This window comes from Gorilla gorilla, chromosome 19 (genome assembly GCF_029281585.2).
Source record: "Gorilla gorilla gorilla isolate KB3781 chromosome 19, NHGRI_mGorGor1-v2.1_pri, whole genome shotgun sequence".
Lineage (NCBI taxonomy): Eukaryota > Metazoa > Chordata > Mammalia > Primates > Hominidae > Gorilla > Gorilla gorilla.
Window position 1 is genome coordinate 25040671 of NC_073243.2, and position 23247 is coordinate 25063917.

Here is a 23247-nt window from a genome sequence, read left to right on the forward strand (position 1 = left end):
GAATTAAGGCTGATGTGAAGATCTAATGGAATCTCGCAACGGGAGGCCCATTGGAAATTGTGAATATAATTAGGTGAGTTACTACTGCTGCGCGAAGGGTTTCCTGGAGAGATGAGCTATAAAATTGGTTTGGAGATACAGTGCCCCCTTGTGGCTATTTTTCATATTGCATGACACTTATTTATTTATTTATTTATTTATTTATTTATTTATTTATTTATTTATTTATTTTTACCCCTACTATGTTTCAAGATAAACATTGTGGGTTTTCATTCATAGGCCAATGAGACACCCCATCCTGAGAGCACGTCAGGGCCTGAGTGGGCACAGGGACATCTGAAATCACTAGGGAGCATTTAGTCAGAGGGAGGCCAAGGCCCATGGACGGGAAATTTCATGGCAGGGCACTTAAGCTGCCCACCAGGTAGACTGGCCAGGTCCACCCGCAAGTCTCTGACCTCCCTCTGCTCTGGGGTATGCTCCGCCAGTTGGCAGGGGAACAGTGGAGCAGAGCCACTTAAACCGGAGAGTCCTTCGTGGGCCGTTGCTCCACGTGGCTTCTTTTGGGGAATCTCAGGTGTCTGCTGTCACCCTGCCTCAGAGTCCTCACTCTCCCAGAATGTGGCTCTCAGCGCCAGTGTGGACGATTCCAGACACAATCCCTTCCTGCCCCCCATCCCCTTGGGGGGTTCTTGGCCTGGAACTCACCTGTGACCAGGCAGAGCCCTAAAGGGAACAGGTAAGGACCCTACAGCGTGGATCTGGGTCGTGGCCACATTCTGCTGGCAGCCCACCCTTGGTGGGTCCCAGGATTGGCTGCTGTGACCTTGGCTCCAGCTGCTCCTGTCCCCAAGCTGCCATCCCTACTCTCTGGTCACCAGTCAAGTTTCAGCCCTCTCCCTTCGCAATTGCGGCTCCTACCCACCCTCTGTTGGCTTCAGCCTGAGCACCCCAGTATGCCCTCCCCCCACTAACAACAACCTCTCACAAGACAGTTCCCTTGCAGGCTCCAGGCCTGCCTTGCCTGCTGCTTCGGTGAGCCCCTAAGTTCTGACCCGACATCCTGCCTCCACAGTAGCAGGACGGGACCACCAGCCTGGTCCTGGAGTAGGCTGAGCTCCAGGTGATCAGTGACCCTGGACATTTTTCTTTTTAAATTAAGATTTATAGATGTGCAGGCCAGGCGCAGTGGATCATGCCTGTAATCCCAGCACTTTGGGAGGCTGAGGCAGGCGGATCGTGAGGTCAAGAGATCGAGATCATCCTGGCCAACATGGTGAAACCCTGTCTCTACTAAAAATACAAAAATTAGCCAGGCGTGGTGGCGGGCACCTGTAGTCCCAGCTACTTGGGAGTCTGAGGTAGAAGAATGGCGTGAACCCAGGAGGCGGAGGTTGCAGTGAGCCGAGACCGCGCCACTGCACTCCAGCCTGGGGGACAGAGGGAGACTCCGTCTAAAAAAAAAGATTTATAGATGTGCATATGTGTACCCTATATATGTCATTTTGTAAATGATTTAGATTCAGGGAAGAAATTTTTGCCCTCTTTCATCTATAAATATTAGAAAAGCTTGAGTGGTTACAATATTAGTGCAAAAAGGTACCCTACGCTTTCTGAGTGCCCAAGATTCATTTACTGTTTTTTGTTTGTTGTTTGTTTTTTCTTTTTTTGAGACAGAGTCTCGCTCCGTCGCCCAGGCTGCAGTGCAGTGGCAGTGGTGTGATCCTGGCTCACTGCAACCTCCACCTCCTAGGTTCAAGAGATTCTCCTGCCTCAGCCTCCCGAGTAACTGGGATTATAGGTGCATGCCACCACACTCAGTGAATTTTTGTATTTTTAGTAGAGACGGGGTTTCCTTATGTTGGCCAGGCTGGTCTCGAACCCCTGACCTCAGGTGATCTGCTCGTCTTGGCCTCCCAAAGTGCTGGGGTTACAGGCGTGAGCCACCGCACCCGGCCTCATTTACTGTTTTGTATAAGAAAAAGGAGACTACACGAAGTGCCCACCTCCAAGGAGAGGATGGCGTTTTAAATGCTTTTTGCTTTGAGAATTGAAGGAAAGGCTGAAATGACGTGGATACTTGGGCAGAGGTTCTCAGCATTTGTTAGAAGCAACGTGGAAGCTAAAATTCCAGCTTAGCTGTGTGGGTGGGGATGGTGGGGGTGGAGGTGCAGGGGAGAGCTGGGGGTGGGGTTGGGAGGGGTCTGAGGCCAATGAAATCAGTCTGGAAGACGGGCTGATTCTCACACACTCCCTACTCTAGAGCTGCTAGCCACACATGGCTGTTTAAATTTAAATTAATTATAATTAAATAGCATTAAAAATTCAGTGTCTCAGACACAGGGGGCCGTGTTTCAAGTGCCCGGCAGCCACATGTGGCCAGTGCTGCCATGTTGGACAATGCATATTATAGAATATTTCCATCCTTGCAGCACTGTTCTAAAGGGTCGTCAAGTCCTGCTCTCGTGGGTGGAGGTGACGTGGCCAGATCACCCTTGTATACAGTGGAGGTGGTTTTCAGACTGAGTTCCTGAGCACATATGCATACAGTGTGAGTGTGTGTATGTGGGGGTTAGAGGCATTGCAGCTCCTGTTTCCTGCTGAGTAGTCACCCTACAGAGCAGGGAAGCTTCTGGAAGTGTGTCCTGGGAATGTGGAGAACCCCAGGCTCCGTAGCTTCTGGGCTGGCTCCAGGCTATCCTCACTGTCACGGGAAGACCTCAGACAGGTGAGGGGTGTGGCTGCAGGGCGCCCCAGTGTGGAGCATAGGACAGAAGCGCCAGCACCTGCCAGAAAAACCTTTATTTCCAAGGGGTGGCCCATTTGGCCTCCTGCAGTTACCCCTCCTCCGGGACATTGAGCTTCTCCTTCACCCCACAGGCCACCACGGCGAAAAAGAACTCCGGGAAGAAGGTGCGGACGTACACGGCGGCCTTGGGGATGGGGTTGGCCATGAACACCTCTTGCTTCTTCCTCCGCACGGTGCGCATCACCTCCTCCGCCACCTCCACTGGGTGCACGCCGTAGGTCAGCTTCCTGAAAAAGACTGAAAGGCCCCAGTTGGGGGCGGGGGTTATGACCTCGGTGGGGACCCGGCTGGTCAGAGCCCTGCACGTGCACAAAGGCTGAGGGGCGGGAAGCGTGGGCTGTCCCCGGAGTCACAGGTTCCAGGCCCCCTCGGCCACCCGCGGACCGCGGCGACCAGCAGGAGACACTCCACTCTCTGCGCTTCCTTCTGCGTCTTCGTCTATAGGATGGACCTGGTTTCCTGCCCTGATAATTTCGGAGGGCGGTTACGTGTGGGGGAAGGGATGCAAAAGAGGTTAGGATCTAAGAAGGTGCCAGGTGGATTAAGGGACTGTTGTTTGTAGCTGTCGTGCAGCTGTGCTTGTCAGGAGCATCCTGGAACCCCTGGTCTGCCCCCCATCTTGGATCATCTCGGTTCCTCAAGGTGGGCCTAGAGCCTTGGGCAAGGTGTAGCACCTCTACGCTTAGAGCATCCTAGAGCAGTGGCCATAATAAGGTGCACTGATTGATAGAGGGGCTGGTTGCTATTCCAGAACCTTCAGTCCTTCCAACAACCCTAAGAGATAGGTATTGCTATTATCCCTCATTTTCTAAAATGAAAATAATAATAATAGCAATACCTATCTCTTAGGGAGGCACGAAGTGATTAAGGGATTTGCTCATATCCAACCCTCAAATACATGGCAGAGGCCGGCTTCCAGTGCAGGTGGCCTGGCTTTAGACTCTCGGCCTCCACTCTGTGCAAGGGAAAAGGGGAGCGGGAAAGTTCTTTAACCCTGAATCCAGGCCATGACATCTGGGAAACAGGCCCAGAGATAGGCAGTTGCTTGCCGAGGTGGCAGAGGAAGCTGAGTGGCTGAGCTTAGCGGGCGCATGGGCTGTAGGCTGCAGTGAGGATTCTGTCTACCGGGTGCCTCAGGCCTAAAGGTTTGGGGACCCCACCCTGCTGTTGGGGGTTGCTGAGCCTCCTCCACCCCCATCCCCAGACTCATGTTTCAGGAGTACCCATCTGAAGGTCATTCATTCCCCCCAGTGACACCGGACTGTTCCCGAGGCCCCCAGGGGCCCCAGCTTCCCTCTGAAGTCTCACATTTCCAAATGGAAGCTTCCCAGTTTCCTTGCTCTGGATACACGTGGTACGACCGGATGAAAGTCGGGCTCACGGTGCTGATGACAACATCGTATTCCTCCACTTCGGCTCGGAGGCAGTCAAAGAAGCCCAGGGCTGCGTGCTTGGAGGCAGCGTCTGCGAGACAAACCATCCGGAGGTGGGCGCAGGACACTCCCGGCCCTGCTTCCTGGTGGGCGCATTGGAGGCAGGAGGGCCGACAGACACATTTCCTACAGGCGCAGAGCTGGGAAGATCCTCAAGAATCTGCCCCTCACTTTACAAATGAGGACAGAGAGCCCTCGGGAGTGGTGGACATAGAGCTGGAACTGAATGCAGCTTAGCCACTTGCTGGTGGTGTGATGTGATTGTGGGCAAATCACTTTGCCTCTCTGAGGCTCAGTTTTCTTATCTTTAAAATGGGGGCGCTATTTCCCTTGGCAAATTACTGTGAAGATCAAATGAGAAAACATACAGAATGCTGGCAAAAACATGAATTCCCCTTCCTTCCTGGGAAGGCTGATGCCTAAGAAACTTGTCCAAGGTCTGGGGCCAGCTGGTGGCTGCAGTGAGCCTGAATCACAGATATCCCCTCTCCCTTCCTGTTTCCCTTTTCCTCGGAGAGCCCGTCCAGGTAATCCACTCACCAAATCCAGTTCAAATCGTAGAAGCCATGGGTTGGGGAAAAAAGGATCATTCCAGGAGCTCCAAAAAGAATAGAGTGGACATTGCTTAGAGCTTTGGGAAGTTAGAGCCACATCTGGGGTGTGATGCACCCCAACTTCACATTTTAGGGGTGTCAGTTAGAGGCAGAAGGGGCAGAAGGTGGATGTACTGTGGTTCCTGCCACTGTGCCCAGATGCCTTCAACCAGAACCCTTTCCTGGTTCCCCTGACATCATGACTAGCAAGCTTCTAGTTCTCTCCAATGAGGCCTTTTTTTTTTTTTTTTTTTTTGAGACAGGGTCTCACTCTGTTGCCCAGGCTGGAGTGCAGTGGTGCGATCTCGGCTCACTGCAAGCTCCACCTCCCAGTTTCAAGCAGTTCTCCTGCCTCAGACTCCTGAGTAGCTGGGTTTACAGGCACGCCACCATGCCCAGCCAATTTTTGTATTTTTAGTAGAAATGGGGCTTCACCACGTTGGCCAGGCTGGTCTCGAACTCCTGACCTCAGGTGATCTGCCCGTCTTGGCCTCCCAAAGTGCTGGGATTACAGGCGTGAGCCACCACGCCCAGCAAAACCATGCACTTTAAATGGATACATTGTGCGGTATGTGAATTACACAGCCAATACAAGTGTTACCAAAAAAAGGTCTACCAGCTTGTTTTTCATTCATCCACCATCTCCTTGATTCCTTCAGTCATTCAACAGTGAAGTCCCTGCTCTGGTGGGTGAGAAGCTGGGGACCCAGAGGTGAACAGAGGTAGCTCTGGCCTCATGGAGTCCTCAGTTCATCAGTGGGGCAGACACGTGGACAGGTAACTTTCCATGTGGTGTTTTTTGTTTCGTTTTGAGAGGGAGTCTTGCTCTGTTGTCCGGGCTGGAGTACAGTGGCTCAATCTCAGCTCACTGCAATCTCTGCCTCCCAGGCTCAAGCAATTCTCCTGCCTTAGCCTCCCGAGTAACTGAGATTATGGGTACACACCATCATGCCTGGCTAATTTTTGTATTTTTAGTAGAGATGGGTTTCACCATGTTGGCCAGGCTGGTCTCAAACTCCTGACCTCAAGTGATCTACCCACCTCGGCCTTCCAAAGTGCTGGGATTGCAGGTATGAGCCACTGTGCCCGGCCCCATGTGGCATGGTTAATGCAGGAGAGAGGTGTGTGCCTGCAGCAGGAGGGACACATGGCAGGCTGCCTTCCCTTTCAAGTCTGTGTGCCAGGTTCTGAGCCTCAGAGCCCCCATCTCCTTGCCTGGGTGGATGGTAAGGGAACTGTGCTGGGGTGCTCAGGGACACTGAATTCCTTTTGGGTGGTCAAAAGAAACCTCTGAGTCGGCAGACCCCAGGTCACTCCCACGCCAGCTCCTTGTGTCTTTCCAAAGCCGGATTCAGAGGAAGAAGATAATTTGGGGCCAGTCCAGGGTGGCATGGCTTCAGTTCTGACATTTACATGGGAAACTCTGTGCCCCTCAATTCCTCAGCTGCAGAGAAGCCAGACCATGACTAATGGGGGTGGAGACAGCCTTGAGAGAATTCTGAGTCCCCAATACTGTGTTTTGCAAATGTTCCCAGGAAACCCGTGCATTCGTCCTATACGGGTCAGTGGCCAAAGCGCCCATTGTCATGCCCGTGCCTCATTATATTATGTCACCTCTGTGTTCCCATCACTTGGCTTTAGGCATTCAAACACTTTGTTGAATGAATGAAGGCATGAAGCAAGGAAGATGAAAAGTCACCCAGCTGCTGAAAATAACAGACAGAAAGTTTAAAAATACAAGGAGCAGTGGGGAGATTCCTAAGTGGACTGGGGAAGAGAGGAAAAGGCAGGATGTGGCAAAGACTGCTGTATGTGGCCCATTCACTCTGCCCTTCTTCCTGGGCCCCCAGGTGGACTGCACTTCCCAGCGTCCCTTGCACTTAGGTGCGACTGAGTTCTCCCAATAGGATGTGAGCAGCGGTGATGCCAGCCTGGGGACAATGGGATGTCCAATGCCAGCCTGGGGCTTTGGACATTGAGCACGGCTCCTCCACAGTCTCTTTCCTCTTCTTGCCAGCAGGGAACCAGTGGTGACCACACGGAAGATGTTGTTGATGGAATGACTTAGCATGACCCTGGGCCCCTCAGTGACCCTGTGGCATGGTGGCACCTGCTTGCCTGAGCCATTCCCATTGAAGGTTACTACATGGAGGAGTAATCAAGTTTTCCCACATCACAGGCTCACGGCACCACAGGCTTAAACTAACTAAGGCATATGGAAAAAGGAAGGTAAAACACTACTAGAGGGAGTGTTATGGGCTGAATTCTGTTATCAGCCTCCAAAAATTTATATGCTGAAACCCAATACCCAGTACTCAGAATGTGACGGTATTTAGAGATATTAAAAGAGGTGATTAATATAAAATGAGGGCATCAGGCTGGCTCCTACTCTAATCTGACTGGTGCTATTGTAAGAAGAGGAAATTTGGGGCCGGGCGTGGTGGCTCACGCCTGTAATCCCAGCACTTTGGGAGGTCAAGGCAGGTGAATCACCAGAGGTCAGGAGTTCGAGATCAGCCTGGCCAATATGGTGAAACCCCGTCCCTACTAAAAAATACAAAAATTAGCTGGGTGTGGTGGCGTGTGCCTGTAGTCCCAGCTACTCAGGAGGCTGAGGCAGGAGAATCTCTTGATCCTGGGAGGTGGAGGTTGCAGTGAGCCAAGACCTTGCCGTTGCACTCCAGCCTGGGCAACAGAGTGAGATTCTGTCTCAAAAAAAGAAAAAGAAAAGAAGAGGAAATTTGGACATATAGGGAGGCAACAGACATGCACGTGCACAGAGGAAAGACTGTGTGGGGACACAGCAAGAAGGCAGCTGTCTGCAAGCCAGGGAGAGGGGTCCCAGAGGAAACCAGCCCTGCCGACACTTTGATCATGGACTTCCAGCCTCCAGAATAAAAAAAACAAATTTCTGTTGTGTAAGCCCCAGCCTTGGTATTTTGGTACGGCAGCCTGAGCAAATTCATATAGGAACCTACTATTTTTTTCCCTCCCTTCTTCCCTTCCACCCTTGTACCCATCAAACATTTACTGAGCCCCTAATTTGCACATGGTAGTGTGGGCCATGAATAAATGTATATGGCATGTTCCCCACCTCTTAGAACTAGCTCATCAGATGTGGAAATGGCTCCAGAATTTTTCCAGCTAGATCCCAGGAACATACACCTAGGAGTCCTTCTCCCCCTTGAACTTTTGAAAGGACGCTCATATTTGGAGCTGCCCCCATCCTGAATTCTGCCCCTTTCTGTTTTTCCTGGTTTCTTCCTCAGAAGGTCTCCGCTGCCCTCCCATTTTGTGATGTGCACCCACCCTTCTCTTTCCCAATGGTAACCTTCCTTGACTTTCAAGGGCATCTTTGTGGAGGAAGGGGCATTGGAGCTACGACTGTGCATCTTTGTCAGGAGCGTGACCTTCACCTGGCATTGTCAGGTTCGCCTAGTGCATGTCCTGCCCCCATGGGAGACTGTGAGCTTCGCGGACAGAAGGAGCTTATCTTTAATATCTCAGCATCTCCCATAGCCACTTGCATGCTGTAGGTGCTCAAAAAAATAGGAACCATAGGGATGAAAGAAAATCCAGCAGATGGTGTCATCCTTGGACCCTTTCCCCTGTGACCATCTGCCTAGTCTTAGACATAACAGCTCCTGCCTTATACCATAAGACATACAACAGAAGATATCATATTTTTATCTTAGCAACTTACAAGTCGTACGGAATGGGATTCCAAACTTCCCTTGGATATTATTCACTAACACGATTTGGCCTGTTCTCCGGGAGATCATGTTGGGAAGCAGGGCTGGAAAACACAGGACAATGCATCATGGTTAAAACTTTGAGACTGAGTTAGGCAGCAGCAGGCAGACCCCTGCCCCTGGTACCCTCAATCACAGGGCTCCGCTACCTCCGCAGTAATTAGATTGCAGCAGGGCAGAGATGGAATGAGTCCTGCAATCATTTATCCAGTGTTCCCAAAGCGTGGGCCGGCGAATTGCTGGGTGATTTTAAATTGGTGCTTTCTCACCAATGTGCATTTAGTGACACTGATTTCTTTTTTTTTTTTAAATGCATATTTATATTTATTTTACTTTCCTCTCAAATTTTGTTTAGATGCAGGGGGAACACGTGCAGATTTGTTACATGGGCATATTGCACTCAAGTAGTGAGTACGGTACCCAGTAGAATAGAACAGACGCTCATCTCGGTAGTAAGAACGTCATTCCCGTTTCAATTCTCCTAGTATGGAAGGAAGAAGGAAGTCTCACAATGGTTCTAGTGTGTCTTTAACGCCTCTCTTGCATATGCTAATCTTTTAACAAAGAGAGGGAAGATTCTGACGTTCTCAGGCTACCTTGGGAGAACTTAATTTGCTTAATTTTCAGGTTGCCCTTTATTTACTGAGAATGAAAGAGTTTTTAAATTTATGTTGGTTTTATACAGATTTCCTCCTAAAGTGAATTTAATTTAAAAATGAGAAAATTCAGAGAAAGGTATTAAATTAATAATAGTATAGGCGGAATGGGGATATGGCAAAAAATGAAAAGACAATACTCAAAGGGTCAACTTTCAGAATGATCTGGGAAACCCAACACCTCCATGTTAAAATGGACAAACTGAGCCGGGTGCAGTGGCTCATGCCTGTAATCCCAGCACTTTGGGAGGCCGAGGCGGGTGGATAACGAGGTCAGGAGATCGAGACCATCCTGGCTAACACGGTGAAACCCTGTCTCTACTAAAAAAATACAAAAAATTACCCGGGCTTGGTGGCGGGCGCCTGTAGTCCCAGCTACTCAGGAGGCTGAGGCAGGAGAATTGCTTGAACCTGGGAGGTGGAGGTTGCAGTGAGCCAAGATAGCACCACTGCATTCCAACCTGGGCAATAGAGGCGAGACTCCGTCTCAAAAAAAAAAATAGAAAGAAAGAAAGGAAAAAAACCAAGATGGACAAACTGAAGTCCAGCGCTAGGGACTAGACCCAGGGTCCTTAGTGAGTTAGAGGGCTAACCAGGAGGAGAAACCAGTTCTGGCCCAGTTCCACTCCACTTTCTTGGTTCGTTGCTTTGATGCCAGTGAAGTCTCCGTTAAAGGTTGGTAGCTGACACACCGGTGCTGGCCTGTTTGCTGTGTCCACAGGGACTGGACTGGAGGAAGCTGTTATCTCTGGGACACCATCCTAGAAGCTCTGGAAAGTCATCTTTCTGCCCCAAATACGTCTTTCTCTTCATCTGTCTTAGTACTCAGAATCCTATTGTTAGAGGTACCCAGCATGGGAGCTGGTTGTAGAGAAGGTAGTTGCAAGATCAGGCTAGATCTCAGACCTTGCCAGGACACCCCACTCCCTAAATGGAGGCGTTCTCCACATTACATTCCCCCTGAGCTTCTGCTTTGATAAACTTTTATTTTTTTGGAGAGCAGGGGCTTTAACTTTTCTTTTTTTTAGACAGTCTCGCCCTGTCTAAAGCTGGAGTGCAATGGTGCGATCTCGGCTCACTGCAACATCAGCCTCCTGGGTTCAGACGATCCTCCCGCCTCAGCCTCCTGAGTAGCTGGGATTACAGGCACCCACCACTATGCCTGGCTAAGTTTCGTATTTTTAGTAGAGACGGGGTTTCACCATGTTGGCCAGGCTGGTCTCGAACTCCTGCCTTCATGATCTGTCAACTTTCCATTCTACTCTATGGTCATTTCCAGCCCCACTTCCCAGGCTTCAGACCTGCGTTTGAACTTGATGGTGAGAAATCTGCACCTGGGTATCTCCTAGGCCCCTCAGACAGGTTCACATAGGAATCACCATCTTACTCATTAAAGGGAGACAGCCTCCTGTCTTCCCTGTTTCTCTGAAGGGGTTGACAGAATACTGGGTCTCTTGTAGTCTGGTGATAAGCCCTTTTTCTTCTTCATTTCTGAGGACAGAATCTTTACCTTTGACCAACTGTAATGGTTAGAAGCAGATCAACCACAAGGTTGATATAGCAGAATGTACACGATTGTTGAGACAATTGTTGGAGGATGAGACAATTTTTCAGAGACGTCGAATTGGAGGGAAGCCATGGATGTAAGGAGAGAGAAGTAAAAGGGCAAAGCTTGGGTGGGGAGAGGGGTTTCACAGAGATGGTGGTTGAAATATACCAATCAGATACTTCCTGAGTTCCTTTTCCTTCATAAACACTTACAATGGGAATGGTGAAAGCTTTCACCCAATAGGTAGGGAATTTTCTGAGGGGAATGGGGAATTCCATATAGAATAGGATGACTGTCTGGCTAATTAACAGAGCCCTCTGTAGAATCTGGTGGCCCAGATACCCATGGGAAAGTCAAACTCACGAGACCTTTCGTCAATGTGATGGGGCCAAAGTAATTGGCATCCATGATCTTTTTGTCGAGCTCCAGAGAAATCTTATGGGCAGGCCCCTTCACCTTCACACTGGCATTGTTGATGAGGATGTCCACACAGCCATAGCAATCCAGGACTTCTTTTGCCACATCTGGGACACAGCTGATGTCTGAGAGGTCCAACAGGACCAGCTTTGGGGTGAATGTCTGCTGAACCAATGAGAGAGTCAGGGTATGTGTGAGATCTCCACCCTCTTGCAGACCTTGGGAGCCCTCGATCTAAAAGCCACCCATTTTGAAATTCAAAGATAATGAAATGACTGAAACGAAAAAAAAAAAAGACAAAGAAGCAGAGATGATTCTGGGATGGAGGATATTGCCAGATAATTCATACTTGGGGACCAGGGCAAAAACAACAACAAATCTTGACATAAATATGCAGCGATAAGTCTAAACTCTTGGCCAGGGTTCCAGAAATGATAAATGAATATTGCCCTTCACAGCAGTCCCTTTGCAGGATTGCACTGAATCCGGTGGTGACATCATTACTTTTAACATTTCTGAGCTCCTTTGTGGAAATTGCTTTTCAACCTGGCTTGCAAGTTGAAAAAAAAAAAAAAAATCTATCACAGTACTTAATAGCCATATTTTAAAAAACTAAAATCATACACTCAACACAATATTTCTGAAGCACCTACTATGTGCCAGGCACTGTGTTTAGCCAGATACTTGCTGCATCAAGACTCTATTGATCTAGGGATGTGTAGGAGGGTGGATGGATGGGAAAATTGTTGACACCAAGGGGTAAATGCAATCCCAGTGTTTGACAAAGACTAGTCCTGAGATATGCCCTTGAAGAGAGGGTTCCATAGTCAAATTTGTTTGGGAAACATAGGCTGTTCTCCAAGTTCTTCTTGGAGATACACAGTGCACATTGGCATATTAAAGGCTCTGAAAAGTCCTGCAGTGAAGAAACTGGACAAGCTTAGCTTAACTCAGTGTTTCTCACACAACTGACCGCAAACCCTTGCTTTTACCCAGTGCCTAATCACATCCCTAGAAACACACTTTGGGGCATTCTGTGTTTTCCTGTTTGATTCATCTCATCAAATATTAGACTTACCTCCGAATTACTTTGAGCCAGCAAATGCAACCTCAAAGATAAAGATTAGAAAAATATATCCTGAAGGGAGCTCCAAAGACAGTCCCCTGACCAGTGCTCCAGAAAAACCTTTGGAAACTGCAGCCTTTTTGAAATAAGTGTTCACTTCCTGGGAGAGTTCTTGGGAACGGATCTCATTTATCTGGTTTCTTTGATGGAGATATCAGTTCAGGTATTAAAAAAAAATGACTGTGTTTGTAATCACAGTCCATACCTGTAACATCCTCTGTCTTCTGGATCCTTGTTGAGTTTGAGTTACATAGGGTCAGGGCAAGGAGCTGTGGCTACAGAACACGATTTTGTCATGGTGGATGGTCAAAACAAGTCAACCCTTTATGAATGGCAAACATGCCTATGTCAAGGTCATTGGGTTCATTGCCTCACATTCCCCAGAGCAATCACCAAGTTTCCTCCACTTGGTCCAAGAGCTGGTCCTGAACGATCAATGGAGGCTGGGAGTTCCCAGGAGTTACCCACGCCTACTGCTAGAAGACCTTACCTTGCTGGGGTCAGCCACGCTGATCAAGGCATCATATAGGTTCTCTAGCCTCTCCCAGTTCTTTCCACACAGCACCAGCCTTGCCCCACCTGTGTGGAACACCCGAGCACACTCTGTGGGGAAGAAGGAAACAGGGCAGGGCACACTGTGTGGACGGAGCCACTGACAGTGAACCCCCTCTCTTGGGAACTCATGAATTCAAAAAACTCAGAAGTCTTAGCACCACGAGGTCCTTTAGGGGTCACTTCATTGAACTCCCTCCCCGGGCTGGAATTTTTGTCATTTCCAGCCTCCGCTTAGTTGCTTCCGTGAAAGTGAGCTCATAGTGGAGTGAGACGACTCCTCCTTTGTTAGAAAGTTCTGATTATTGGAAATTCTTCCTTACAGTGAACAGAAGGATGAACCTGCCCACCTGGTCCCCCAGGACCGCAGCCCTAGAGATATCTCAATCTAAAGATAATGGAGACAAACCACCATGTTTTTTCAAATCAAATGTCACCAGTTTCCTCCACATTTTCTCTGGGGATAGACACCTCAGCCAGGGTTCTTTTTATTTAAAAAGTAAACCTACTTTCTGTCTAATTAATTTTCCTCTGGACTGATTCCTGACTCACCCAATATAGCATTTTCTCAACTAAGCGTTACCTGGTAGACATACAGAATTCTTGTGTAGCAATACCGATGATACTTAAAAGCAATAGAAGCTCACAGATTTGGAGAGTTTGCTTGCTGTAGGAACTGTTGAAAGATATGTACATATCTCTTACATATCTCTCTAGTTCATTTAATACTCACAATAAACTTATGAGACAGTATCTTTAGGTTGGGTTCCTAGGAAGCAGACTCTGAGACAAGGATTCGGGTGGCCAGGATTTACTGAGGGCTTGCTCTTCAGAGACAGCCTATCGGGGAGTGAGGTCATGGAATAGGGGCCAGGAGAGGATGTGGTCTCAGGAAAGTCTAGCTTTGGTTTGATCCAGGAAAGACTCTGGAGTCTAAACTCCATTGCAGAGCTGGAGGCAAGAGGATCGGCCTTTGTACACCAGTGTCAATCAGTCACTGATGTGGGCTGCCCTCTCTGGGGGTGCGTGCATAGGCTGTGTAACTCCTAGGTAGGGCAGTGTCCACTGGCAGAGGACAAGTCTTTGGGAAAGGAGGCATCTGCACGCCATTTGCAATCTGCATGCCATTTGCAGCCAACTCTTACAGTGCCTGGGAAATGGATGAACTGACCAAATACAGGGATCTGGAAGAGGCACCAACAGCACCTACTGCAGGGAAGAACCTATCATTGTCTCATTTACACCATGAAGTAGTGGACTCAGACTGGCTGGGAACACGGAAGGACAGCCTGGCCGCCTGGTGCCCAGTGGAGGCTGAATATCCCGAGTGTTGTGGCCTCCAAGTGAACTCAGGGTTGTGTGATTTTCTCCAGCAGGGCCAAGAAGCCTGCTGCAGGTGGAGAGAAGGGACCTGCTGCACAGGACAGTTGGCCGGGGTTTGGTAAGTGGGCATCATGGACAGGGAAACTGTGGTATTGGAGAGATGGAGGAATTGAGATGCTGGACTATGAAGTCTAAATCAGGTGGGAGCAGGAGTGAAGGCAGAAGAAGCCAAGAGAGGACCCAAGCAGAGAGTTGTGGGGATAAGAGGTCTCCATGAGGCCTGAAAACAGGTGTACTGGGCATCCCTGAGAGAGCTGGGAGGAGGGCTCCAGGAGAGCTCAGTCTGCTGACAGAGGGAAACCCGAATCCAGAAGTAACTGGGTTAACAATGTCACCTTGAATTGTTAGGGCTGCAGAGAAGGGAAGATTCCTCTCAATGCAAGTGTTTTATTGAGAAAGAGGCTGTCTGTGATGAGTCTGGATGACAAAATTCAATAAAGATGTCAATTTGTCTCCAAGTTAAATTGATCCAGTAAATCAGGATCCCAACGGGTCTTGGGAAATGACAGAAAGATCCTACACTTTATATGGCATATTTTGCACACTTTAATTGGAATACTCAATATGAAGGAAAGCAAAGAACATGTTGAAAAACAGTTGTTAAAATATATTGTAAAACTACAGAAATTAAAGAGTTAGCAGTTCAAGTCTAGATAGAAATATTGATAATAAATAGAGTCAGGTATTGAGGAGAATTTAGTGTGTGATAAAGTTAACATGTTGAGCCAATGGGAAAAGAATGTATTACGTAAAAAGTGGGAGCCAGGCGCGGTGGCTCATGCCTGCAATTCCAGCACTTTGGGAGGCCAAGGTGAGCAGATCACTTGAGGTCAGGAGTTGGAGACCAGCCTGGCCAACATGATGAAACCCCGTCTCTACTAAAAATTCAAAAATTTAATCCCAGCTGCTTGGGTGGCTGAGGAAGAAGAATCTCTTGAACTCAGGAGATGGAGACTGCAGTAAGTGGAGATCATGCCACTGCACTCCAGCCTGGGCAACAGAGTGAGACTCTGTTTTTTTTTTTTTAAATGGTATTTGAATACCTATCTGGGAGGGAAAAAAAGCTGGATGCGTTACACCAAAATATACTAAATAGTGAAATATAAAAACATAACCAAAACAGAAATAGAAGAAGATAGAGATGAATATATACCCTTGCATTGGGGAGGACTCCTGAGCATCCATTGAAAGAAAAAAAATCCTAATAGAAATGATTTATAGATTTTACCCTTTAAAAAAAAAACCTTCTTGGCTGGGTGTGGTGGCTCACACCTGTAATCCCAGCGCTTTGGGAGGCCACGGTGGGTGGATCACGAGGTCAGGAGATCAAGAACATCCTGGCTAACACGGTGAAACCCCGTCTCTACTAAAACTAAAAAAAATTAGCCAGGCATGGTGGCAGGTGACTGTAGTCCCAGCTACTTGTGAGGCTGAGGCAGGAGAATGGCGTGAACCCAGGAGGCGGAGCTTGCAGTGAGCTGAGATTGCGCCACTGCACTCCAGCCTGGGGAACAGAGTGAGACTCCATCTCAAAAAAACAAAACAAAACAAAACAAAAAATCTTACAGCAAAACAAAAACGAAAACAAAAAACACCCATAAGTAAAGGACAAGACAAATTTAGAAAAAGTGTTTATAATCTATATGTCAGAAAAGGGTTAATTTGATATGTGAAGAACTCTTACAAATCAATTAGAAAAAAGATAAAGTTGCTAATAAAGAAATTGGTTAAGGAGATGAGTAAGCAACTCACAAAAAAAGTATCAAGATACAGAAGATGAGTCAATACCAGTAATACATAAGTGCAAACTAAAACATGGGGCTAATTTTAATCTATCAGATAATCAAAAACAAAATTGGAAATAGTCTTGGCCACATTCTTGGCCACTGTGAATAACAATTTTGAAGCCCTAACAATTGATGTTGCAGAAATTGGTCTGTTGACATGGAACGAAGTTCGCAATAGAGTAAGTTTAAAAATAATTTTAAAAAAGATTCAAAACAGTGTGTTGAATACGATGCCATAACGCTGGGTTGTGTGTTTATGTATGTAATAGAATAATAAATCTACATATCTATATGTAAAAATAGATTACATTAGAAGTTTAAGTGAGGCACTGAGATCAAATAGATATAAATTCCTAAGTTAGATGCCAGTCCAAGATGCTGACTTTCAAAGGAAATTTTAAAAACATGTCATATGAAGTTCAGTTCCCTTTACCCACAAATAGGACACGAATGAATCAAAGAAGAGGAGGAATAGCGGGGACTTCGAAGGAGGATCGCCTGGAAAGAATGTTAGGTGAGTTTTCGCCCATGGGCCCAGACTGGGATTGTTTTCCATTGCCTCCATCCCAGAATGAAGGGCACAGGAGGAATCAACAGAACAGCACAGTTCCCCGCAGCCAGGAGCCCAGCTTCGTGTCTTACGGGCAAGATCCTGGGCTCAGCCAATGCCCTGAGGGCAGAGAAAAGGAAAACTGGGATCTCTTCATTGGGGGTGGCCTGCAGAGCCAAAGAAGTCACAGCCACCAATGGCCAAGGTAGGTCATGAGTTGGTTGAGAGCTCGTCTGAAGACTGCCCAAGAGGACCTCTCAGAAGGGCAGTGGAACTCCAAAGGACAGGGTTGGTGGGGAGTAGACTGCCCGGGAACCAGGGGCTAAGGAGGGATTGAGTGAGTGGAGAAAAAACCCACATCTCCCATTTCACAGAAATGAATAATCCTAGGGAGGCCTCTGAAAGGCACATGAAAGTGCCCACGAGAGAAAGATTCAGACCGAGTTTTAGACATGTGCCAGGCCCATGGACCTTGAAGCCATCTTATAGCACTGTCAGTCGGGTGAGAGTTTTTCTCGCTCTCCTATCTTGTCTCCTTCCAGTCCCTGAGGCCCTAGAAGCCTCAGAAACAGCAGGAAGCTTCCCTCCAACTTGCACTAGCTGTGGGGAGGAGCAGAGAGGGGGAAAGAAAGTTCGAATTAATGAAAATGGACATGTTATCAGGTATTAGACTGGGCATCCCAATTCCAGAATCAATGCTCGGTTTCAGGACCCACCGTGACGGAAGGATTTTGCATAATCTAATAGTAATCAGAGGCCGGGTGCGGTGGCTCACGCCTGTAATCCCAGCACTTTGGGAGGCCGAGGCGAGTGGATTACCTGAGGTTAGGAGTTTGAGACCACCCTGGCTAACATGGTGAAACCCCGTTTCTACTAAAAATACAAAAAAATATTAGCCGGGCATGGTGGCAGGTGCCTGTAATCCCAGCTATTCCGGAGGCTGAGGCAGGGGAATCGCTTGAACCCGGGAGGCTGAGGTTGCAGTGAGCTGAGATCGTGCCACTGCACTCCAGCTTGGGCAACAAGAGCAAAACTCCGTCTCAAATAATAATAATAATAATAATAATTAATCAGAAAAGTCAGGAACCGCCTGTTTTTTTTTTTTTCTCAAGCTTCAGAGGAAGGACTCTCCCCTCTGAATAAATTTGAGGTGTACTGTCTCACAACACCCTTGATTCATGCTCGCTCATGACTGGTTACTCACATAAGCATCCCCCTGAAAGGAAATGAAGGATGTGTTCACACAGGATGTCCCCAAGCACGTGGGGTTCTAGGTGTGTTTTGTGTTCTTTTTACTTAAAAAAAATTCTTTTAAATATATATGGCTTTTATAACAGAATTCACTAAAAGAAACTTCCGTGGGCAGCAGAAAGTCTAGTCTTTCTGCATTTCAGCTGTCATTCTGGAGCAGAATGATGGTTGGATATTATAAATGAGAGAAGTGAGGTTCAGTGGGTTGAAATGAATCACCCGGAGTCCCACACCTGGCCAGCGGGGAAGCCAGGATGTGAACCCCAGGAGTCTGACATCCAGATGGGGAGTAACGCATTCTCCACACTAGGCTCCCCTTGGCCAATGCCCACTGCTGAGAAAGGGACACGTTGAGGGTGCATTTTCACTCCTCGCTCCCTCCCTCTCTTGATGATGAGCACCTATTTTTTTTTGAGATGGAGTTTCATTCTTGTTGCCCAGGCTGGAGTGCAGTGGCGTGATCTCAGCTCACTGCAATCTCTGCCTCCCAGGTTCAAGTGATTCTCCCGCCTCAGCCTCCCAAGTAGCTGGGATTACAGGCATCCACCATCATGCCCAGCTAATTTTTGTATTTTTAGTAGAGACGGGGTTTCACCATGTTGGCCAGGGTAGTCTCGTACTCCTGACCTCAGGTCATCCCCCTACTTCGGTCTCCCAAAGTGCTGGGATTACAGGCATGAGCCACTGCACCTGGCCAGAGCATCTATTTGCAGCAGGGCACTGGAGTAGGTGAGCGGCCTGTGAGCAGGAGCCAGATCAAACCTCTGGCCTTGGCCTTGTTAGAACAGACAGCTAGGAGCATTCTTCCCCATCACTCCATTTCCCTTCTCCACTGACACCTTGCCTTGCCCAGGTGTGCCTGGAGGCTGGAGCCCAGTGGCGTGCTCAGTGCCTCGGTGCTACTGCAGCCAAGCCTAGAGGGGCTGCTCCTGAAGAAGTCATTTCTGCTGAAACCAGGCCTTTGGTATACCCAGGTGTCCTTATTTCTATTCTTTTATCAGCTCGGCAGGTATCTCGCAGCGAGCACTTTGGTACCAGGCTTTTCTTTTTCATTCAATAAGCATAAATTAGCCCTTCTTTCTGTATTTCATCAATGTAAGATGCCATCGATGATGAGCTGTTGCCTGATTTCAGAGATAATAAATGACTTTTAATTTTAATTTTTTTGGGACAGGGTCTCACTCTGTCGCCCAGACTGGAGTGCAGTGGTGTGATTTCAGCTCCCTGCAACCTCCGCCTCCCGGGCTCAAACGATCCTCCCACCTCAGCCTCCTGAGTAGCTGGGAATGCAGGCACATGCCACCACACCCGGCTAAGTTTTACATTTTCTGTAGATATACGGGGGTCTTACTATGTTGCCCAGGCTGGTCTCGAACTCCTGAGTTCAAGCGATTCACCTACCTCGGCCTACCAAAAGTGTTGGGATTACAGGCGTCAGCCACAGCGACATTTTAAGGGGTGGCCTATGGGGATTGTAAGATGCTATGGATGGAAAGACAATCAGTCTGATTTCAGAAATGTTTAAAGGACAGAAACTGCACCTTTGAGGTGATAACACACAGGCAGGGCTGACGTTCAGCTGTATCCTCTGAAGCAGCTCAAGTGCAGGGGTTGGCTATTCTGATAGCCATTCTTTTTTTAAAATAAATAAATTAATTAATTTTTTGAGATGGATTCTCACTCTGCCACCCAGGCTAGAGTGCAGTGGCATGATCTCGGCTCACTGCAACCTCCACCTTTTGGGTTCAAGCAATCCTCCTGCCTCAGCCTCCCAAGTAGCTGGGATTACAGGCAAGAGCCCCCACGCCCAGCTAATTTTTGTATTTTCAGTAGAGACAGGGTTTTACCATGTTGGCCAGGCTGGTCTCGAACTCCTGACCTCAAGTGATCCACCCGCCTCAGCCTCCCAAAGTGCTGGGATTACAGGCGTGAGCCACCGTGCCTGGCCTTGATTGTCACTCTTGCTGCAGACACAGTGGGTACAAGGTGACAGGATTCCCCGCTTGGCCAAATCCTGGAGGTTTGGAGCGAGGGCTAGATGCCCCAGTCTTTGTCTGTCTGTTTGATTTCCCTAGTAAACAACTTGGTGCGGCACTCCCTGCTGCTCCCGATGGCACCCATGGGGTTCGTGCAGGTTCCATGGCACCAGGGTGTGCAGTGGCTGTGCACAGCCTGCATCATCCACTCGGTGCCCTGGACTTGAGACATGCAGCAATGGGAGCCTGGAATCACTGCCGTCAGCAGCGTGGGGAGCTAGGCATTTATTTAAGGTCACACACGTCCAGCATCTCAAGTTACTGCTAAGTACTGGGACTTTATTTTTTTCTTCTTTGCATTTCTTTCCAGGGTGGGTCAATGAGATATAGTAAAAAAAGAACTGTGACAGTAGACATGACAAGCTAGGCCATGAGGTCCTGCAAAGGCTGTTTCCCTCATGAGATTTATTTCCTGGGTGCCTGATTTGCATCACGTGTGACTACAACTGAATGAGGTGTTTTAAAAATGAATGAGATGATTAAAACAAATACACATCTCTCAACGATCAGTAAAACTGTATTTGTACCTAATAAGACACAAAACTAGCAAGGCTACAGAAGAACTGAGCAACCTCCCCAACAAACAGGATCGAATCCACATTTGTAGGACAACGGCAGAACGTACATTCTTGTCAAGCACTCGCAGAACCCATATCGAGATAGGTCATGAGACAAACCTCAGCACATTTCAAAGAATTGAAATCATACAGAGCGTATTCTCCAACCACGTTGGAATCAAGCTGGAAAGCAATAAAACAAATTTGCAAGAACACACTTATCCAGATGAGGGCCTTCCCTGATCACATGTCACTTTTAGAGGTTATTCATTAAATACACATTTTCTGAGTATGTCAACCAAGCATTGAGCTAGGTGCTGAGGCTGCCTGGGTGAACAAAACACAGGCTCCAGCACCAGGAAGCCTGTATCTAGTGGACCCACTGAGAAACACACAGATACAGCATGAGAAATACACTAATGTGGTATGCACTTACAAGGGGCCAGTTAAGAAGCTGGTCCACAAGGACCATTCAAGAGGAAGGAGCAATTAAGGTGTCAGGACAGGCTCCAGGGTAGAGGCCGTATCAGGGATCGCATATTAGCAGCCTGGTGCAATGCCAGACAAAGGTGCACTATTTGGAGAGCAAATTTTTCGCAAAGCCTTCTATTCTGAATAGCTTTAGGTGGGCATCTCTTTTCCAGCTCTCCAGGGCGGCACACTCCCTGTTGTCTTTTGTCTGGTCTGACTGACAGATGTGTGTGCCCTGGCTTGCCCTTGAAGAAGGAGTTTGAGTTTGTGTACCTCGCTCCCTTTTGATACAGGATATCCTCTCTGGGAATTGTTTGTGAGACTCATCTAGGGGCCACTTAGAGAGCCTAGTCTATCTGCCTTATGCTTTGTTTTTTATCTTACAAGATGGACCTGGGTCGATCACCCACTGAAAACTAAGCCATCCTCAAAGCGTGCGGATTGGCTCCCATTGGGATGCCGAAGAGGCTAAGCAGCAGGCTCTGAGAAAATTCTCAGGGAGGTTACAAACGTTCTCACGATGGCAGCACTATGAGAGTAAGTGCCCAGCCCCCCAGAGGGACTCTCGGGGCAATGCTCAGGACATAGTGGACTCAGTGGACACTTACTGAGTTTCTAATGAATGTTTGGCTCTGTGGGATCTATGCTCTATTAAAAATAATAAAAACAACAGCAAAAGTTGCACTAACTATGTAACATATAAAGTTGTACTACCATTGTCTGGAAGGATAGAGTCAGAATCTTGCAAAACTTAAGGACAATTACGGCCCCTCATGTCATAGATGTTACCAGCAGAAGGGCCTCTCTGAGGTGATATAATTCAGGGGTTGCAAATGCAAATGCCTTCAATGCCAGAAAGTGTAATGATTGAAAGAATCAGGCCAAGTGTGATGCAATAGGGTTGGGTGGGGTGTGTGGCCCACTAGCGTGGGCATGTTTTGCCTATATGTGTTCATGATCATCATTACTAACCCTTGAGTGATATCCACTGTAGCTCCAGGTACTGTTCTAAGTGCTATCCATCTATGAACTCGTTTATTCCTCACAATGGCAGCATGAGGTAGAGACTGCTGTTATCCTCGCCTTACAGATGAGAAGTTTAAGGCAGAGAAGTGAAGTAACCAGCTAGTCATTGCTGGAGCCAGGAACTGAACCCAACTCCTGAGTCTGGGCTCACAACCAGTACATTGCCCCAGCTAAAGGCTTTGCATTTTCAAAATTTCTGGAAACCCCATGAAGGCAAAACAAATCACATCTGCAGACCAATTTTAGCCCTTAGGCTGTGAGTTTGCAACCCTAGATATTCCACCACCCTCATTTATCAGGAATCTGCAGCCTCCAAAAGATGGGAAACTTGCTGGTTAATGATAGAAGCTGGGAGAGAACACAGGATCGATCCCCTCCCACCGAGCAGGTTTGCCCACACAGCGCCCTGCCGCCCTGCCACCCTGCCATCCTGCCAGTCCCTGGGGGCAGAAATGGGCACAGGTGGGAGCAAAGCCAGCTTACCCTTGCCCAGTCCTGAGATGGCATCGGTGATCACCACCACTTTGTTCTGCACAGCTGACTTTGACCACAGCCTGGACACCTCTTGGTAAATGAAGAGGAGGCCGCTGATTCCCAGCAGCAGCAGGGGGAGCATCAGCATGGCCATGACTCCCATCTTGTTCTGGGGGACAACGGAGTAAAAGGGGATTGGCTTTGCAAAGAGACGCTGATCAGGACTCCCAGGGCAGGGGGAGGCCCAAGGCTGCAGGGAGCTCAGCTCTGTGCAAGCCTCCAAGCTGAACACCCAGTGGGCGTGCTAATCCCCAAATGTTCAACAAATAGGAAATTACTCACAGTGTCTCGGAAAGCAGACCGCATCCAGGGGGCCTGCCCTCCCCAGTGGTTAATTACAAACTTAATTAAAATGGGTCTGCATTTTTGGAAGAAAATCCATGTGTTAAGGCCACTTGCTTGGGCCCTAATGGTTATTTATAGCTTTCAGTTGCACTAAAAGGCTGTCAGGGTAAATATAGTGTCTATTCTGATATTCAGGAACACATGCTGGCCGGGTCTGATTTCAGGGCTCTTGCCAAAGCTCTCCTGGCTTGCCTGAGTATTACAGGTTTCCTCTGCGGTTTGGGACTGAGCACGAGGGATCCAAACCTGGGATTTTCAGCACAAACATCCTTGCCCTCACTTCCGGTAACCCTCGTAATCAGGTAGCTTCCAGGTAGTTTGGATGCATGTGGCAGAAGACCATCTGGCCTTTGCTTTCTAATTGGAGATGAAAAGCATAGAAAACTGCTAAACAGAATGAAGCCTTCTGCAGAAAGAGCC

At 48.1% G+C, this 23247-nt stretch overlaps 1 protein-coding gene across 1 annotated transcript; it reads right to left on the reverse strand.

Moving 5' to 3' along the window:
* Positions 1-2787: 2787 nt before the first annotated feature.
* DHRS7C (dehydrogenase/reductase 7C) lies at positions 2788-22893 on the reverse strand. Its single transcript, XM_063700440.1, has 6 exons — positions 22432-22893; positions 12826-12938; positions 11161-11371; positions 8539-8631; positions 4118-4273; positions 2788-3046 (listed from the first exon to the last, which is right to left on the reverse strand). The coding sequence occupies exons 1-6, from the start codon at positions 22583-22585 to the stop codon at positions 2838-2840; spliced, it is 936 nt and encodes a 311-aa protein (XP_063556510.1). The 5' UTR covers positions 22586-22893; the 3' UTR covers positions 2788-2837.
* Between the last annotated feature and the right edge of the window lie 354 nt (positions 22894-23247).